Source organism: Mustelus asterias, chromosome 16, assembly GCF_964213995.1.
Source record: "Mustelus asterias chromosome 16, sMusAst1.hap1.1, whole genome shotgun sequence".
In the NCBI taxonomy this organism is placed as follows: domain Eukaryota; kingdom Metazoa; phylum Chordata; class Chondrichthyes; order Carcharhiniformes; family Triakidae; genus Mustelus; species Mustelus asterias.
The window spans coordinates 35979122-35994553 of record NC_135816.1 but is presented as its reverse complement, the minus strand read 5'-3'; the positions used below and the strand labels follow the sequence as shown (position 1 = coordinate 35994553).

Genomic DNA, 15432 nt, shown 5'->3' with positions numbered 1-15432 from the left:
TTACAGCTGTGTTGAAGGAGGAGACATTGGCGGGACCTTGTCGTGAGGCATTATTGATGGAGCTCAGGAATAGGAAGGGTGAAATCACAATGTTGGGAGTGTACCATAGACCTCCCAAAAGCCCGCAAGAGACAGAGGAGCAGTTGTGTAGTCAGATACTGAAAAGGTGTGAAAAAGGTTGTGGCGGGTGACTTTAACTTCCCCCATATTGACTGGGAATCCCTTATAGCCAGGTGCTTGGATGGAGAGCAATTTGTTAGATGTATCCAGGAAGGCTTTTTGATAGAGTATGTTGACAATTCAACCAGGGAGGGGTCATACTAGACTTGGTATTGGGCAATGAGCTGGGCAAGGTGATCGATGTTTCGTGGGAGAGCATTTTGGGCTTAGTGACCATAATTCCATAAGATTTCGGGTAGTCATGGATAAGGACAAGAGTGACCCTTGGGTGAGGGTGCTTAATTGGGTAAGGGCCAATTACATCCAAATTAGACAGGAACTGGGGAATGTGGATTGGGAGCGGCTATTTGAGGACAAATCCACGTCTGACATGTGGGAGGCTTTTAAAGGCCAGTTAATTGAAGTGCAGGACAGGCATGTCCCCACAAAAATAAAGGATAGAAATGGCAGGATTCAGGAACCATAGATAATGAGAGAAATTGTAAGCTTAGTCAGAAGGAAAGAGGAAGCATACGACAGGTCTAGGCATCTAAAAACTGACAAAGCCCTTGAGAAATATTGTGAAAGTAGGAAGGAACTCAAACATGACATTAGGAGGGCTAAAAGGGGCCATGAAATGTCTTTAGCAAACAGGGTCAAGGAGAATCCCAAGGTTCTTTATGTGTATATTAGGAGCAAGAAGGTAGCAAGTGAAAGAATAGGCCCACTCAAGGACAATGAGGGAGGTTATGCGCAGAACTACAGGGAAGTGGGTGAAATCTTTAATGAGTACTTTGTAACAGTATTCACCAATGTTGTACCTGTGAAATCACAGATACTTTCGACCAGTTTACTTACTCAAAAGTTTAACCCGGTGTTCTTATTTGCAAGATGGACAAAGGACAAACACAAGTAAAGGTTCAATACGTTTATCAATAATACTATTAACCCTTAAATTACCCACATAAAACAAGAGGATATCCCAGATTCAAAAGTACTCCCGCAAAGATGGTTTGGTTAAACTGCAGGCCCGATTCTGAGTCCCTCTGGTCCGTCTTCACGAAGGTGAGTTTCGATGGCAGTTTTTTCCTTCCTTCCTTCTCTGGTCAGTCTTCCAGATGGTTAAGGTCACCGTCGAGTCTTCGCTGCTGGTGTGTCTGAGATATGTACCTTTATCCCCCTCCCTCCCCGCCTTTCCAGAAACTTCTCTGGCTTCCGACCAATGAGGTCTCCGGAGGGGGTCCCAATACCCAGTGGGTTTCTTGATGTCTGCCTGACAAGACACGGGGTCCGCCCCCAGGTGTCCATCTCCATGGTGTTGCTTAATGTCACCTGTTGCCATATAAGGTAACTGCAGGAACTCTAGGTGACAGAAAGTCTGGCCTGATCTGGGCTTCTAACAATAGACCAGTGCATTTCAATGGGGTGCGATGATCTCTGGCTGGGTCTCAATGCGATGATCTTTGATGGGTGATTGATAGGACAGGCCCAGACATGTTTCTGTGTCTTTGTATATTTGACCTTAGTCAAGTCTGGCCTGCCCGAGGTTTGACTGTGTTTGATTTTAATATGCCCAATTCTTTAATTTAGGATATCCAATTTAGTCGGCCTTAAAACTAGGCCCGGATTATATTACCACATCAAGAAGAAGGACCTGACGGGAGTTGAGGTCAGGGATAGGTGTGTGAATGCTCTAAAGCCTGGCAATATCTTAAAGGAGGAAGTGTTGAATATCCTAAATTGCATTAAGGTAGACAAGTCCCCGGGGCCGGATGGGATCTATCCCAGGTTACTGCAAGAGGCAAGGGAAGAAATAGCTGGGACCTTAACAGATATCTTCGCATCCTCTTTGAACACAGGCAAGGTTCCAGAAAACTGGAGAATAGCCAATGTTGTTCCCTTGTTTAAGAAAGGAAGCGGGGATAACCAGGAAATTATAGGCCGGTGAGCCTGACGTAGGTGGTGGGGAAGCTTTTGGAAAAAATACTGAGGGACAAGATATCTGCACATTTGCAAGAAAATTGACCAGTTAGTGACCAGTTAGCATGGTTTTGTACAGGGAAGGTCATGTCTCACCAACTTGATTGAGTTTTTTGAAGAGGTAACAAAGATAATTGATGAGGGAAAAGCTGCGGATGTAGTTTATATAGACTTTAGTAAGGTCTTTGACAAGGTCCCACAGGCAAACTGATACAAAAACTAAAATCACATGGGGTTCGGGGTGGGCTGGCTAGATGAATATAGAACTGGCTTGGTTATAGAAGACAGAGAGTTGCGGTGGAAGGGTATTTTTCAGAATGAAGGACTGTAGCTAGTGGTGTTCTGCAGGGATCAGTGCTGGGACCTCTGTCGTTTGTAGTATATATAAATGATCTGAAGGAAAATGGGGGGGGGGGGGGAGGATTCTGATTAGTAGGTTTGTGGATGCCACAATGATTGGTGGAGTTGCTGATCGTGCCAGGGATCGTCAGAGGATATAATAACAGTATACAGTATGGAGACTTGGGCACAGAAATGGCAGATGAAGTTTAATCCAGACAAATGCGAGGTGATGCATTTTGGAGGGTCAAATTTAGGTGTGAATTATACTGTAAATGGCAGAACCCTTCGGAACACTAACATATAGAGGGATCTGGGCGTGCAGGTCCACAGTTCCCTAAACGTGGCAACACAGGTGGCCAAGGTGATTAAGAAAGCATATGGCATGCTTGCCTTCATCAGCCGGGGCTTTGAGTACAGGAGTTGCGAAATCATCTGGCAGCTATATAAAACCTTGGTTAGACTGCATTTGGAGTATTGCACGTAGTCCTGGTCACCACACTACCAGAAGGACGTGGAAGCTTTGGAGAGGATGCAAAGAATGTTCACCAGGATGTTGCCTGGTCTCGGGTGTTGGCTATGAGGAGAGGTTGAATAAACTAGGAAAGATGGAGGCTGAGGGGAGACATAGTAGAGGTCTACAAAATTATGAGAGGCATAGACAGGATGGACAATCAGAGGCTTTTTCCTCGGGTGGATCTGTCAATTACAAGGGGAGGCACAGGTTCAAGGTGAGAGGGGGGAAGTTTAAGGGAGATGTGCAGAGTAAGTTTTTCACACAGAGTGGTCGGTGCCTGGAACACGCTGCCAGAGGAGGTGGTGGATGCAGGCACATAAGCAACATTTAAGAGGCATCTGAATGGGTACATGAATAGAGAGGGAATAGAGGCACACAGGCCGAGTAAGGGCAGAAGGTTTTTTTTTTAGTTTAGTTAGGGCATCATGATCGGCACCAGTTTGGAGGGCCGAAGGGCCTGTTCCTGTGCTGTATTTTTCTTTGTTCTTTGTTGGAACCGGCTGTGGCAAATCTTCCACAGAATTGAGCTGGAACTAAATGCTTGAAGTCGAGGTGGCATTCCTGGCACAAGTCACTGAGTGACCAAGAGCGAAAGGAAAAGGTTTTGTGGGCTAGGAGAAGCATTCGTGTTGCTTCTGAACAAAAAAAACACCAATGATACAAATTTATTACAGGAGCTTGGGAGCAGCCTCTTTGAAGAATGACTGATGTAGGTCACACTGCACTGCATCGAACATGGATGCACAGTGTTTGCAATGGGCGTGATCTTATCGGCCGTTCATGCCACGCCTTTGCTGCAGCGAGGTCAGAGACTTTGGCACCCAGCCAAACCTCCTTCCACTGCAGGGGGATGAGAAAATCCCATTGGCCATAACCTTCCGGCCTTCTGCCCATTGGTATCAAAAACTGCATTGAAGTTCTACAAACACAAGTTAAACCTTTTAATAAAGTTCACTGAAGCCACCAATTTTTAATGTCTGCTCAAAAATCAAGTAAGGTGAATCCAGTTATAGTTCAAATCAAAGATTTTTTGAAGGCAACGACCAATAGATAGTTTCTGGATACATACTATTGGGACACTGGTTTGTACTGTCTATTGACACTAGAGAAAGGAACCCCCTGCTCCTTAGGCAGCAGCACAATACAGAAAAGGTCAGAAACTCGTTTCCATTATCAACTAACTTGCTGAGATGTTGTTGTGAAAATATGATCCATAATTCATATGTTTGAGAATATAGATTTTGAGCCCATGCTCTCCATCCATGGGAATGCTGTGCATTCTCAAATTCCAGAGAGACTTGGAAAATGTGATTCACGCCAAGAGGGTTTCCGAGTTCTGACCTTCCAGCCCCCTTGACAGTGGATTGGTGTGAAATATGCCGTGGGACCCCAGGAAGCTAATTTTAAGGAATTAGCATGTTCTTAGCGAGCACTCTCTCCGGGACTTCCCCCTCACTGGATATTCAGCAGGTGCCTGTGTGATGTCACGTTAGCACCATTTACAACAGGTCTACGTAAGTGTGAACCTGGTGCCTTCGCCTCCGAGGGGGATTTCAGAGGTGAGCACTCAGGTAGGCAGTGCTGAAAAGTAGATCACACCTTCTGGGGTGTGCACTGCTCAGGGTGCACTGGAGAGGACTCGGGAGACAAAGATAAGTGCAACTCGGGGCGGGGGGTCCCAGATTGACCATTTTGTGGAGAAGGGTCAGGAGGGGTCCTGGGGCCGTCAGAAGACAGATGACTCTCCGTTTCCCTTCCACCCCTCTCTTTCTCTCTCTCTCTCCAGAGGTGTTCAAAGGCTCTAGGACTGTTAACAAGTACAAGCATGTAAGCCTGGAGGGGTTTGAAAACTGATTTAGAAGAGGAGTTTAAGTGTATAAGAGGAATACAGCCTGAATTGTAACTAATAGAGATAGATTGACAGTTAAGAACTGTATCTTGTCCTGTTTAAGTATTTCATTTGGTAAACAACGTAGCTTTAAATTGATGGGTGATAGATATAGGACAGATGTTAGAGGTAGGTTCTTTACTCAGAGAGTAGTAAGGGCGTGGAATGCCCTGCCTGCAGCAGTAGTAGACTCGTCAACATTAAGAGCATTCAAATGGTTATTGGATAAACATATGGATGATATTGGAATAGTGTAGGTTAGATGGGCTTTAGATTGGTTTCACTGGTCGGCGCAACATCGAGGGCCGAAGGGCCTGTACTGCGCTGTAATGTTCTATGTTCTATGTTCTAATTCATTCATTATAGTTACATTGTATTGTTAAAAAAGGTTTGTTTTGATAAAGCTTCCTAGTGTGTCAACAGAATAACACCTGGAGTGAAGCATCTTATCCTCACACTAATGCCAAAATAGAAAAAACTGTTGGAGCCTAATCAGGCTTCATAACATACCCTGGGGTTTCTGCTCTGGTACCTTAACACAATGTACATAACCTAATCAATCCTCAGTACCCCTTCTGTTATGTTAGCCAAAGACTTGCACATGTACAGTGCATGACTAGCTGATACTCTGATGTGACAGCAGAAGGAAATTAAGCGCCATGATATAAACATATTTTCAATTATTTCTTAAATACTTATGCAAATCATTCAGTTATTGAAGTGTTAATCGAGTGCTGCTCTCAATTAGCTTCCCAGTGGCAAAAATAATGTGGATGTTGACCATATGGTGAAAGCTTTTTTTTTTGATTGTATCACGTTAAGTGAGAAAGTGAAGGAAATTGCTGCAGAAACAGTCCCCTTCAGTTCACAGTTTTAAAAAAAATAATTGATGCAACAATTGTAAATTGGAACAAACAGTTATTTTGGGCTGTTTTGCTGTGTTTCTGAGTGAACAGGTTATCAGAATATTTGTATGTAAATTCTCAAAAATGACATATTTAAAGGAAACTGATTTTCAATGTGAAATGACTCCTGACCAAAAATGTGCTTGTCAGGAACAAAAGTGAAATTATTGGCTTTGATCGTTGGTGCACAAGGTTCTTTGTCACACAAAAAACAAAATAAATAACTCCTTGGATGTTGATTGTGTTTTTTGTGGCATTTCCCATCAACTTTCTAGCCCAAATAATAATAGGTTGGAAAAATAGTAGCAAACTAGATGTGAGAGATCCTAATCTGAGGCAGATAAGGTACAGATTAAATGCCTTCCAATCAGAAATCAAAGGGGTTAGTCAAAGTGTGGAATTTAATGGAGAACTTGAAAGGCTTGAAGAAGATAAGATGTTTTAAAAAAAACAAACAAAACTCTGCAGTTACACGGCACCAGCCGATCACCACTCCCACACTGCAGCAAATAGGCAAAGTCACTTGAACTTGAGCTCGAATAAGAGACAGTGCTTGTGGAGATTTAATTTTTGAAGTCATCCAAGTAATGCCATACGCTGCAGGTAGATCAACATACATCTCCACCACATGCAACGCCCTGCACTGGATGTTAGGTAACATTTGCTCTTCGATACTGTGGGATAGTTCCAGTTTTCCATTTGGACACTTTTGATATAAGCCAAACAGATGAGCACACCTGCATCCTTCACAACTTTGGCTAGCGAAAATGACACTTCACAGAATCCCAGCAGAACAATTTTACAATGAAGTCCCATTGATTTCCCACTCATCATTTTGGTTACCATAGGAATGTTGAAGTGTACATCAGTCTGGGTCAACATTGTTGACAGTTGTTAAAGGTCACAACAGATATTACAGTGGTATCCAATGGATATAATTCCAAATTGCCAACTACAGTGATTTTTGCACTTAAGCTGTCAAACCTGAAATGAAGAGTTGACAGCATGGAAAACATTTAGTGTGCAATAAAGTGATAGTGATGCCAATTTTCACACAGAACTCACGTTGGGCAGGTGACAGGTTGGGCAATCATCGTAAAGCCTGGGTGACATGAATGAGGGGTCAGAAATGTTTTCATGGTATGGCCAAATTTGATTGTGATTTGTGAACTGCCAGGGCTGGATGAATTCGGAGGGAATGCTTGCCATCCACAGAACAGGATGTAGCTCACCAGGTGTTGAGTGTTAATGGAGCTGCACTCATCCAAGCATGCGGTGAGTATACCATCACACACCTGACTTGTGGCTTGCAGCTCGTGACCTGCCGCAGAACCTGCTTAAATACCAAGAGAATTTATATCGCTGGTCCAATTAAGTGTCTAATCAATGCCAATCCCGAGAATGTTGATAGTGGGGGATTCAGCAATGGTAATGCCATTGAATACCAAGGGAAGATGTTGAGATTCTCTCTTGTTGGTCATTGCCTGACACTTGAGTGTCACTTTTAAACCAAAGCCTAAATGTTGTCTAGATCTTTCTGAATGTGAACACAGCCTTCTTCAGTATCTAAGGAGTCATGAGTGGTACTGTGCAATCATTAGTGAAACTCCCCCTTCTGACCTTATGATGAAGGAAGAGCATTAATGAAGCAGCTGAAGATGTTAGGCCTGGGACACAACCTTGAAGAACTCTTGCAGCGGTGTGCTGGAGCTGAGATGGTTGGCTTCCAACAACCACAACCATCTTCCTGTGTTAGATATGACTCCAATCAGTGGAAACTTTTCCCATTCCCTATTCACATCAGTTTTGCTAAGGCTCCTTGATGCCACATTCAGTCAAATGTTAGCTTGATGTGTAGTGCAGTTGATCTCACCTCATCTCTTGAGTTTAGTTTTTTTATCCAAGTTTGGACCAAGGCTGTAATGAGGTCTGGAGTTGAATGGCCCAAGCAAAACCTAGAGTATTGACAAGTAGGTTGTTGCTGATTAAGTGCTGCTTAATACCATTGTTAATGATAGCTTCCATCACTCAGCTGGATTGGATTTGTCATGCTTTTTGTAGAAAGGTCATACCTGGACAAGTTTTCACACTGGCACTGTTGTAACTGTTCTGGAACAACTTGGTTAAGGGCGTGGCTTGTTCTAGACAAGAGCAAGTGTTTAGTACTGCAGCTGGCATATTTACAGAGCCCACTGCCTTTGCAGCATCCAGTGCCTTGAGTCATTTCTTTATATCAATTGGAGTGAATGGTATTGACTAAAGACTGGTATCTGTGATACTGAGGACCTTAGGAAGAGGCCAGGATGGACCGTGCACTCAACATTTCTGGCCTAAGATTGTTGCAAATTCTTCAGCCTTTACTTTTACACAGATGTGCTGGGTGCCTCCATCATTGAGGATAGAGATGTTTGTGGAGCCTCCTCCTCTTCCTCCAGTTAGTTGTTTAATTGTCCACTGCTATTCATGATAGGATGTGGAATATTCAAGGTTGTGCATGTTGTTACAATCCCAGTTGAAGTTATAATTGGACTGGAAGATTCCAGAATGGAACCCCAGCTCAAAAGACCTTAACTTTTATTTATAAAATGTGGAGGAACAGCATCTTTGGTTTCTTTGCTAACTGGTACTAAAGAACGGATTCATGTCTGTGGGGGACACTAGTAAATTGGAACATTAGAGACAGCTAGCTGTTAAGAATTATATTTTGTCATGTTTTAATATTTTAATTGGCAAAGTTTATGCTAATTCCTTTTGTTATTTTTTATTTATATCCAATCAAAAAACCAAATTGGCCCAATCAAATTCCGACAAGAGTGGCATTATAGATCAAAGCTGACAAGACAGGTCCCACTTTTCCTGTCTTTGGCTCAATCAACAAGATCCAAGCTGATAGGGGGAGACATTACATTCCCTCCTGGGCTTGATCTGAGCTTCATCTTAGCCAATAGGTTGAGATGGCGTTTTAAAAAATTGCTTCAAGTGAAGCCTCAGTGTAAACTCACTGACTTCTATCAAGTGTAGGATCTGCAAACTACACTTAATCTTAGCCTTCTAAAATATTCTAACTGTATTCTTAAATAAAGTTTCTTTTCATAGAAGTTTCCTAGTGGACCACTTGAATCATACCTGGAGTGAAACACCTTATGCTGACCCTAATGCCAAAATCAAATGCAAAAGTCGGGATCTAGGCTAGCTTCATAAGGAACCTTATAGTTTCTGACCTGGTCCTTAACTATAGAATGCATTACAACAAATGGCAGCATTTCCTAGAATCATGACCTTCATACCCTAGGGGAAAAGGGCAGCAGAAGCAGGGGAACTCAGCCACCTCCCAAAGTCCCTTCAAGACAAATACCATCCTGACAGACATAATCTGCCATTCCTTCATGTTGCATGAAATTCCTGGAACCCCCGTCTTAAATAGCATTGTACAACAATCTTCCCACATAGACTGCAGCAGTTGAAGAAGGAAGCCCAGTACCATCTTCTCGAGAGCAACTTGAGACATGCTGAGAATGACTTTTGAGTTGAATCTGAAGGGGACAAAGGTGTGGATGAGTATTCCAGCAGCAGAGCCAGAGAGCAAGGTGATATAATTTGGAGTCAGAAACAGAGCTTGGAGTTGAATAGAATGTTTAAGTTGCTGTCTGGTTGAACCTGAGACAATTGGCCGAGAAGGTGACGGGAATGGGTAGCAAAGGCACAGAGTTTGCTGTGCAAGTCATTATGCAAGGGTAGAAACTGAAGCCATTGCTGGAGATGCTCAGACTATGATTGGATAATTAAGATTGGAACCGAGCCAGGATATTCTCACTGAACTGGATAATAAAGAAGTGTTGGAGGAGGATGATGTGGGTTGAATGCAGCAAAGTCTGCAGGAGTTGTTGAGGAGGACAAGGGAAATGGATTATGGTCACAGTCACAGAGAATTTTATTTGTGACAGATTAGAGTTGTTGCAGTGTTTGGGAGGAACTTCGGTGGAAAGATGCAAACCTGGAACTTCAGCAAAATTGGGTACAGATTTGGGAAATGAAAACTCATTTATTCACAGAATTGTTACGGTGCAGAAAGAAGCCATTTAGCCCATCATGTCTGCAAAATTGTCCCCTGCATACCAAGATCCAGAACATCAGGGAGAATTTTTCCGTCCTGCTCGTCACGGGAATTATAGCGGGTGGGGCCAGACCACGCAAAGGTCCGTTGACCTCAGGCAGGAGTTTCCAGTTTGGGGTCAAGCGCAGCTGGAAAATCCCGCCCATTATATATATCAGGAGAAGAAGGGTTAGTGACTTGTCAAATTTAAGTTTATCCAATACCACCTCCTCTAATTTTGAACTCTTCTAGAGACAGAGTTTCTTCCTCTGTCACAATGGCCTGGTTAGCATCTGCTTCCTTGGTCAAGACAGATACAGAGTATTCATTTAACATTTCAGCCATGCCCTCTGCCTCCATAAATCCCCTTTTTGATCCCTAATCAGCACCACTCCATCTTTTGCCACCCTTTTGCTATTTATGTGCCTATAAAAGGTTTTGTGATTTCCCTTTGTGTTGGTTGCCAATTGTTTTGCATAATCCCTCTTTGTTTCTCTTTGCTTCTTCACTTCTCCTCTGAACCTTTTGTACTGAGCTTTGTTCTCAATTGTATTTTCTACTTGATGCCTGTCATAAACATACTTTCTCTTCTTTATCTTAATTTCTATCATCTTTTCCATCTAGGGAGCTCTGGATTTGTTTGACCCACCTTTCCCTTTTGAGGGAGCATACCTTAACTGTGCCCAAACCATTTCTTCTTTGAAGGAAGCCCATTGTTCACCTACAGTTTTTCCTGCCAACCTTTAGTTCCAGTCTATTTGGCTCACTTTCATTCTTACCCCATTGAAGTTGGTTCTCCCCCCAGTTAATTATTCTTATCTGGATTGCCATGGGGCGGCATGGTGGCACAATGGTCAGCACTGCTGCCTCACAGCGCCAGGGACTCAGGTTCAATTCCAGCCTTGGGTGACTGTCTGTGTGGAGTTTGCATGTTCTCCCCGTGTCTGTGTGGGTTTCTTCCGGGTGCTCTGGTTTCCTCCCATAGTTCAAAGGTATGCTAGTTAGGTTGATTGGCCATGATGCATTGACCCTAGTGTCGGGGGGTTAGGAGGGTAAATGTGTAGGGTTGAAGGAATAGAGCCTGGGTGGGATTGTGGTCGGTGTGGACTCGATGGGCCGAGTGGCCTCCTTCTGCTCTGTAGGGATTCTACACATTATGATTCAATGACTGCTGTCTCGTAAATGTTCCTCTACCGACATTTGATCTACTTGGCCCCACCTGATTTCCAATAGATTTAGCAGTGCTTCCTTCTCCTTTCCAAACATAAGTATGAAACTGAGGGACCAGCGCCTATTTAATGTCCGCTCTGGGAAATTGGATTTCACAGAACAGATCAGATGCTAGTCTGGCTCAACTCTGGATTCTTCAGTGCTCAGTAATGAATTCAATTTTTAAAACACTGTTGCAAAGACAGGAGGGACAGGGCCTGACTCCACTGCATTCATACCCCACCTCACCCACATCTCCTTTGTATTGTTGAAATGGGCAAGTTGTCTGTGGAGGTGTAACAGGTACTGCAGCCCATCCAATTACCATTCATGAGAAGCAGTCTGAAAGGGAGCAGGACAGGAGAGAAAACCATTCCTATCATCAACTAGAAGTTGACCTCTCAGCTGTCTCTGATTTGTCACACTACTTGTCTGAAATCCAATACTGGATGAGCAGAAATTTTCTCCAATATTGGGAAGCCTTTGGTCCCACCATGAACTCTGTTCCCTGTCCACACTTGCCATCCCTGGTACCTGACTTAAGCTAAGCAAAACTGGTGGCAACCTCAATGCTGTGTTTGACCTCCAAATTGAGTTTCCCACCATATATCTGCACCGTCACCAAGACTTTTACCTCTGTAACATTCTCAACTCCAAACCCCATCCATGTCTTTGTTACCTCCAATGCCATCCTGGTAAGCCTCCCTCTCATCTTTCACCCTACAAACTCTTGTGCTCATCCAAAGCTCTGCTGCCCATATCTTAACTCATTCCAATTCGTTGCCTGGGAGAACAACCCAAGGATGCAAATCAAGAAGACAGCATTCCAAAAGCTCAAGACACCCGAAGACAAATTTGGAAGATAAAGGCCGAGTATAGTATAGTCTGACAGTATACGGAGCATCATGACATGTAAAGCTTATTTGAAGCCACCAGGGCCATCTATCGTCCAAGGTCAAAATCACCTTTGCTCACAGGATGTTGTCTCTCCTCCTCCTTCTTGTGCAGCCCTGATTTGAATCATCCCACCATGAACAGCCATCCTGATAGCAGTCAGAATCTCTGGAATTTCGTAGAATTCCTACACTACAGAAGGAGGCCATTTGGCCCATCAAGTCTGCACCGACCACAATCCCACCCAGGCCCTATCACCATAACCCCACTTATTTAGAACATAGAACATAGAAAGCCACAGCACAAACAGGCCCTTCGGCCCACAAGTTGCGCCGATCACATCCCCACCTCTAGGCCTATCTATAGCCCTCAATCCCATTAAATCCCATGTACTCATCCAGAAGTCTCTTAAAAGACCCCAACGAGTTTGCCTCCACCACCACCGACGTCAGCCGATTCCACTCACCCACCACCCTCTGAGTGAAAAACTTACCCCTGACATCTCCTCTGTACCTACCCCCCAGCACCTTAAACCTGTGTCCTCTCGTAGCAACCATTTCAGCCCTTGGAAATAGCCTCTGAGAGTCTACCCTATCCAGACCTCTCAACATCTTGTAAACCTCTATCAGGTCACCTCTCATCCTTCGTCTCTCCAGGGAGAAGAGACCAAGCTCCCTCAACCTATCCTCATAAGGCATGCCCCCCAATCCAGGCAACATCCTTGTAAATCTCCTCTGCACCCTTTCAATGGCTTCAACATCTTTCCTGTAATGAGGTGACCAGAACTGCGCGCAGTTCTGGTTACCCTACTAGTCTCCCTGACACTAAGGGGCAATTTATTATGGCTAATCAACCTAACCCGCACATCTTTGGACTGTGGGAGGAAGCCCACGCAGAGACAGGGAGAACGTGCAAACTCCACACAACCACTCTAGGCTGGAAGTGAACCCAGGTCCCTGGTGCTGTTAGGCATCAGTGCTAACCACTATGCCGCCCATTTCTTCCCCATGCTTCTCCATCTACCTTCCTTTTTAAGATGCTCCTTAAAAAAAATTGAGCAGGAGTTTGGACATTTTTCTGATTTTTCTTTTTGATGGCGGTGTGTCAAAAATAGTTTAATTGAGATGGCTTTTGTTCAGCACCTTGGGATATTTTACCGCTGAAATATAAATGTAAGGTTATCAGTTTAATGGGAATGGGATCAAGGGAGCTTGGACAAGGTCAGCTCAGAAAGGGAGTGAATGGATAGTAGCTGAAGTAATATACTACACCGGAATAAACCGTGATTGGACACAGGTAGAAGGGGAACTTTTCTGATTGTTATCTGCAGGGCATGCAGAATGATCAACAGTTGGAATGGATTTCCAGGCGTGATAGTGGAAAACCCCCTGTAATCATTTAATAACTCACAAGAAACGGCAACGGGAGAATCGGGGGTTGTTGCGGATGGTGGACGGAGGGTGAATGATCTTGCGAATTGTGAGTGGGCTGAGGCTGAAGCAGATACATCTTATCCGCTTGGTACAAGTGAACCACCTGTCGGCCGCTCGAACAAACTACATTCACCGTGAAGTTTCCGAAGAATTGAAAATTTTAAAGAAGTCAAACAAAATGAGGAAGTCGCCATTCCAATAACAGGGGCCCCTCCAATTTCAGGATTATTCCGGCGCCTCTCGTTTTGTCTGTAAATGAAAATAAACGATAGGGAGTAACAACTTAAAATATCATTTATTTTTTCCCCCTGATTATATGCGAGCCCTGGTTTTTATTCTTTGCAAAGACCAAGATTTGGCATCTCTTTTTCCCAAGCCGGGTGAATTGAAATATATCCGGGCCAGAATTGTTGGATAACAGCTTCTGTAACTCAGCTCTGCTTCTGTGTCTGTGCTGGAGCCGAAAGGTGGGATTAAGCAGCACAAGCCTTGGACCAACGTCAGAATAAATCACCAGTATTGCAATCATTTGCAGCGATTCCTGCCTTGGAACCGATTTGAAATTGCATACCACGGAATGTTGTCGGTGAAATAGACACAGCTAAACTATAACAGCAACATCGCATCCAGGGCTGCTGTCGCCCTGGGAGGTTTTTATTTTCTCTGCAACTGTGAAATCCAGAGGCTGAATATTTGTTTACGGGCAGGATACTGGTTCCAGAGGCTGAACTTCGCATTTAAAGACCTGCGCTTACACTGAGCATCTCAAGGCGTTTTTAATACACATCGGTGCCGAATAATGGCATAACCCTCCCACCGTCTCACAATTCAGGTCGGAGACTGAACCCAGCGGGTTAATCGTGAGAAATAACGACTGGAACACGTTGCCTCTGCCTGGAACTCAGTAATAGTCAGGGTTTCACAATCAAACCTACTCGGGAGGAGCGATTGGTGCCTTAGGAGGGAGCCATCCTCAAATATACAGCCACAAAAATACTAAAACCATCGCTTTAGATTCTAAACTGTTCAAAACTGGATGGGAAATTATGAGACTTGGCCCCCCCAAAAATCTCACTGAAAGGAAAGTGGAGGAAAAGATGGCTCGGTAAGTGTTCCTCATTGTCGGATCTCCCCTGTGAGGTGAATGGTAGCAGTCAAACGGAAGTCCCCGATTCAGTAGCTGCGAGGAGGCGCAGGAAGAAAGTTGGATACGTTATTACTGACTGCAAAGTCCCCTCTTCAATCAGACACTGGGAGATGAGGCGGAGGCAAAAGAGGCTTCTCCAGGCGGCCGGTTTAATCCTCCTGACCATAGTGTTCGTGCCAAACGTCGGTCTGTGGTCCCTGTACAGGGAGAGGCAGTTAGAGAGCCCGGCTGAACTGGTGCAGGTAAGAAAACACATTCACACCAGAGTTGTGATACCTGGGACCTGAAGTGTTATTCTTTGAGGTGGTGCACCTCACATTCTGGTAGACAGTGGAGGCCCTCGTTATCTCTCAACTTTTAAGATTCATACTGCGTTAAACCCAATGTAGCAACAATCTTTGATTACTAAACTGTTTTAATTATAAATCTAGAATTTGGATCATTGGTCAATGCTCTGAGAGCGACAGTTTAAGATGTGGGTCACGGTCGTATAATTAAGAGGAACTTTTTAAGTGCGATGCCCTGGTACTCTCCTATACAATTCCGAGGAGGGGCTTTCCCAGCTTGACTTCCTTGATATTCGAAGCTATGTTTATACTGCAATTTCAGATGAAAAGCTGCTGTGTGGATCCAATTAGTCAGTACCTTGTCCACACTGCTTGACTGATTCTTCAGACACAGGCGTGGTTGGCTTCCCGGCAATTAAGTGGTAAATATTTAGATGCTGTGTCAGCATAGCCTAAATATTTCATTCAATAAATACAAGTGGATCTAAAAATGTGGAGGAGTGGATACTAAGGAGCTCGTAGACACTTTTTAAAACCTGGTTTGACAGTTCTCGGGAGTTATGCTTAATGGCTATATCTCT

General features: G+C 44.0%; 1 protein-coding gene across 1 annotated transcript in view; it reads left to right on the top strand.

The window, feature by feature from the left end:
- Positions 1–14534: 14534 nt before the first annotated feature.
- Positions 14535–15432, top strand: part of LOC144505096 (polypeptide N-acetylgalactosaminyltransferase 10-like) — an 87628-nt gene continuing 86730 nt past the window's right edge. Inside the window, exon 1 of the mRNA XM_078230909.1 lies at positions 14535–14806. Within this exon, the coding sequence (XP_078087035.1) occupies positions 14675–14806 (132 nt within the window). The 5' untranslated portion in view covers positions 14535–14674. The remainder of the gene's footprint in view (positions 14807–15432) is intronic.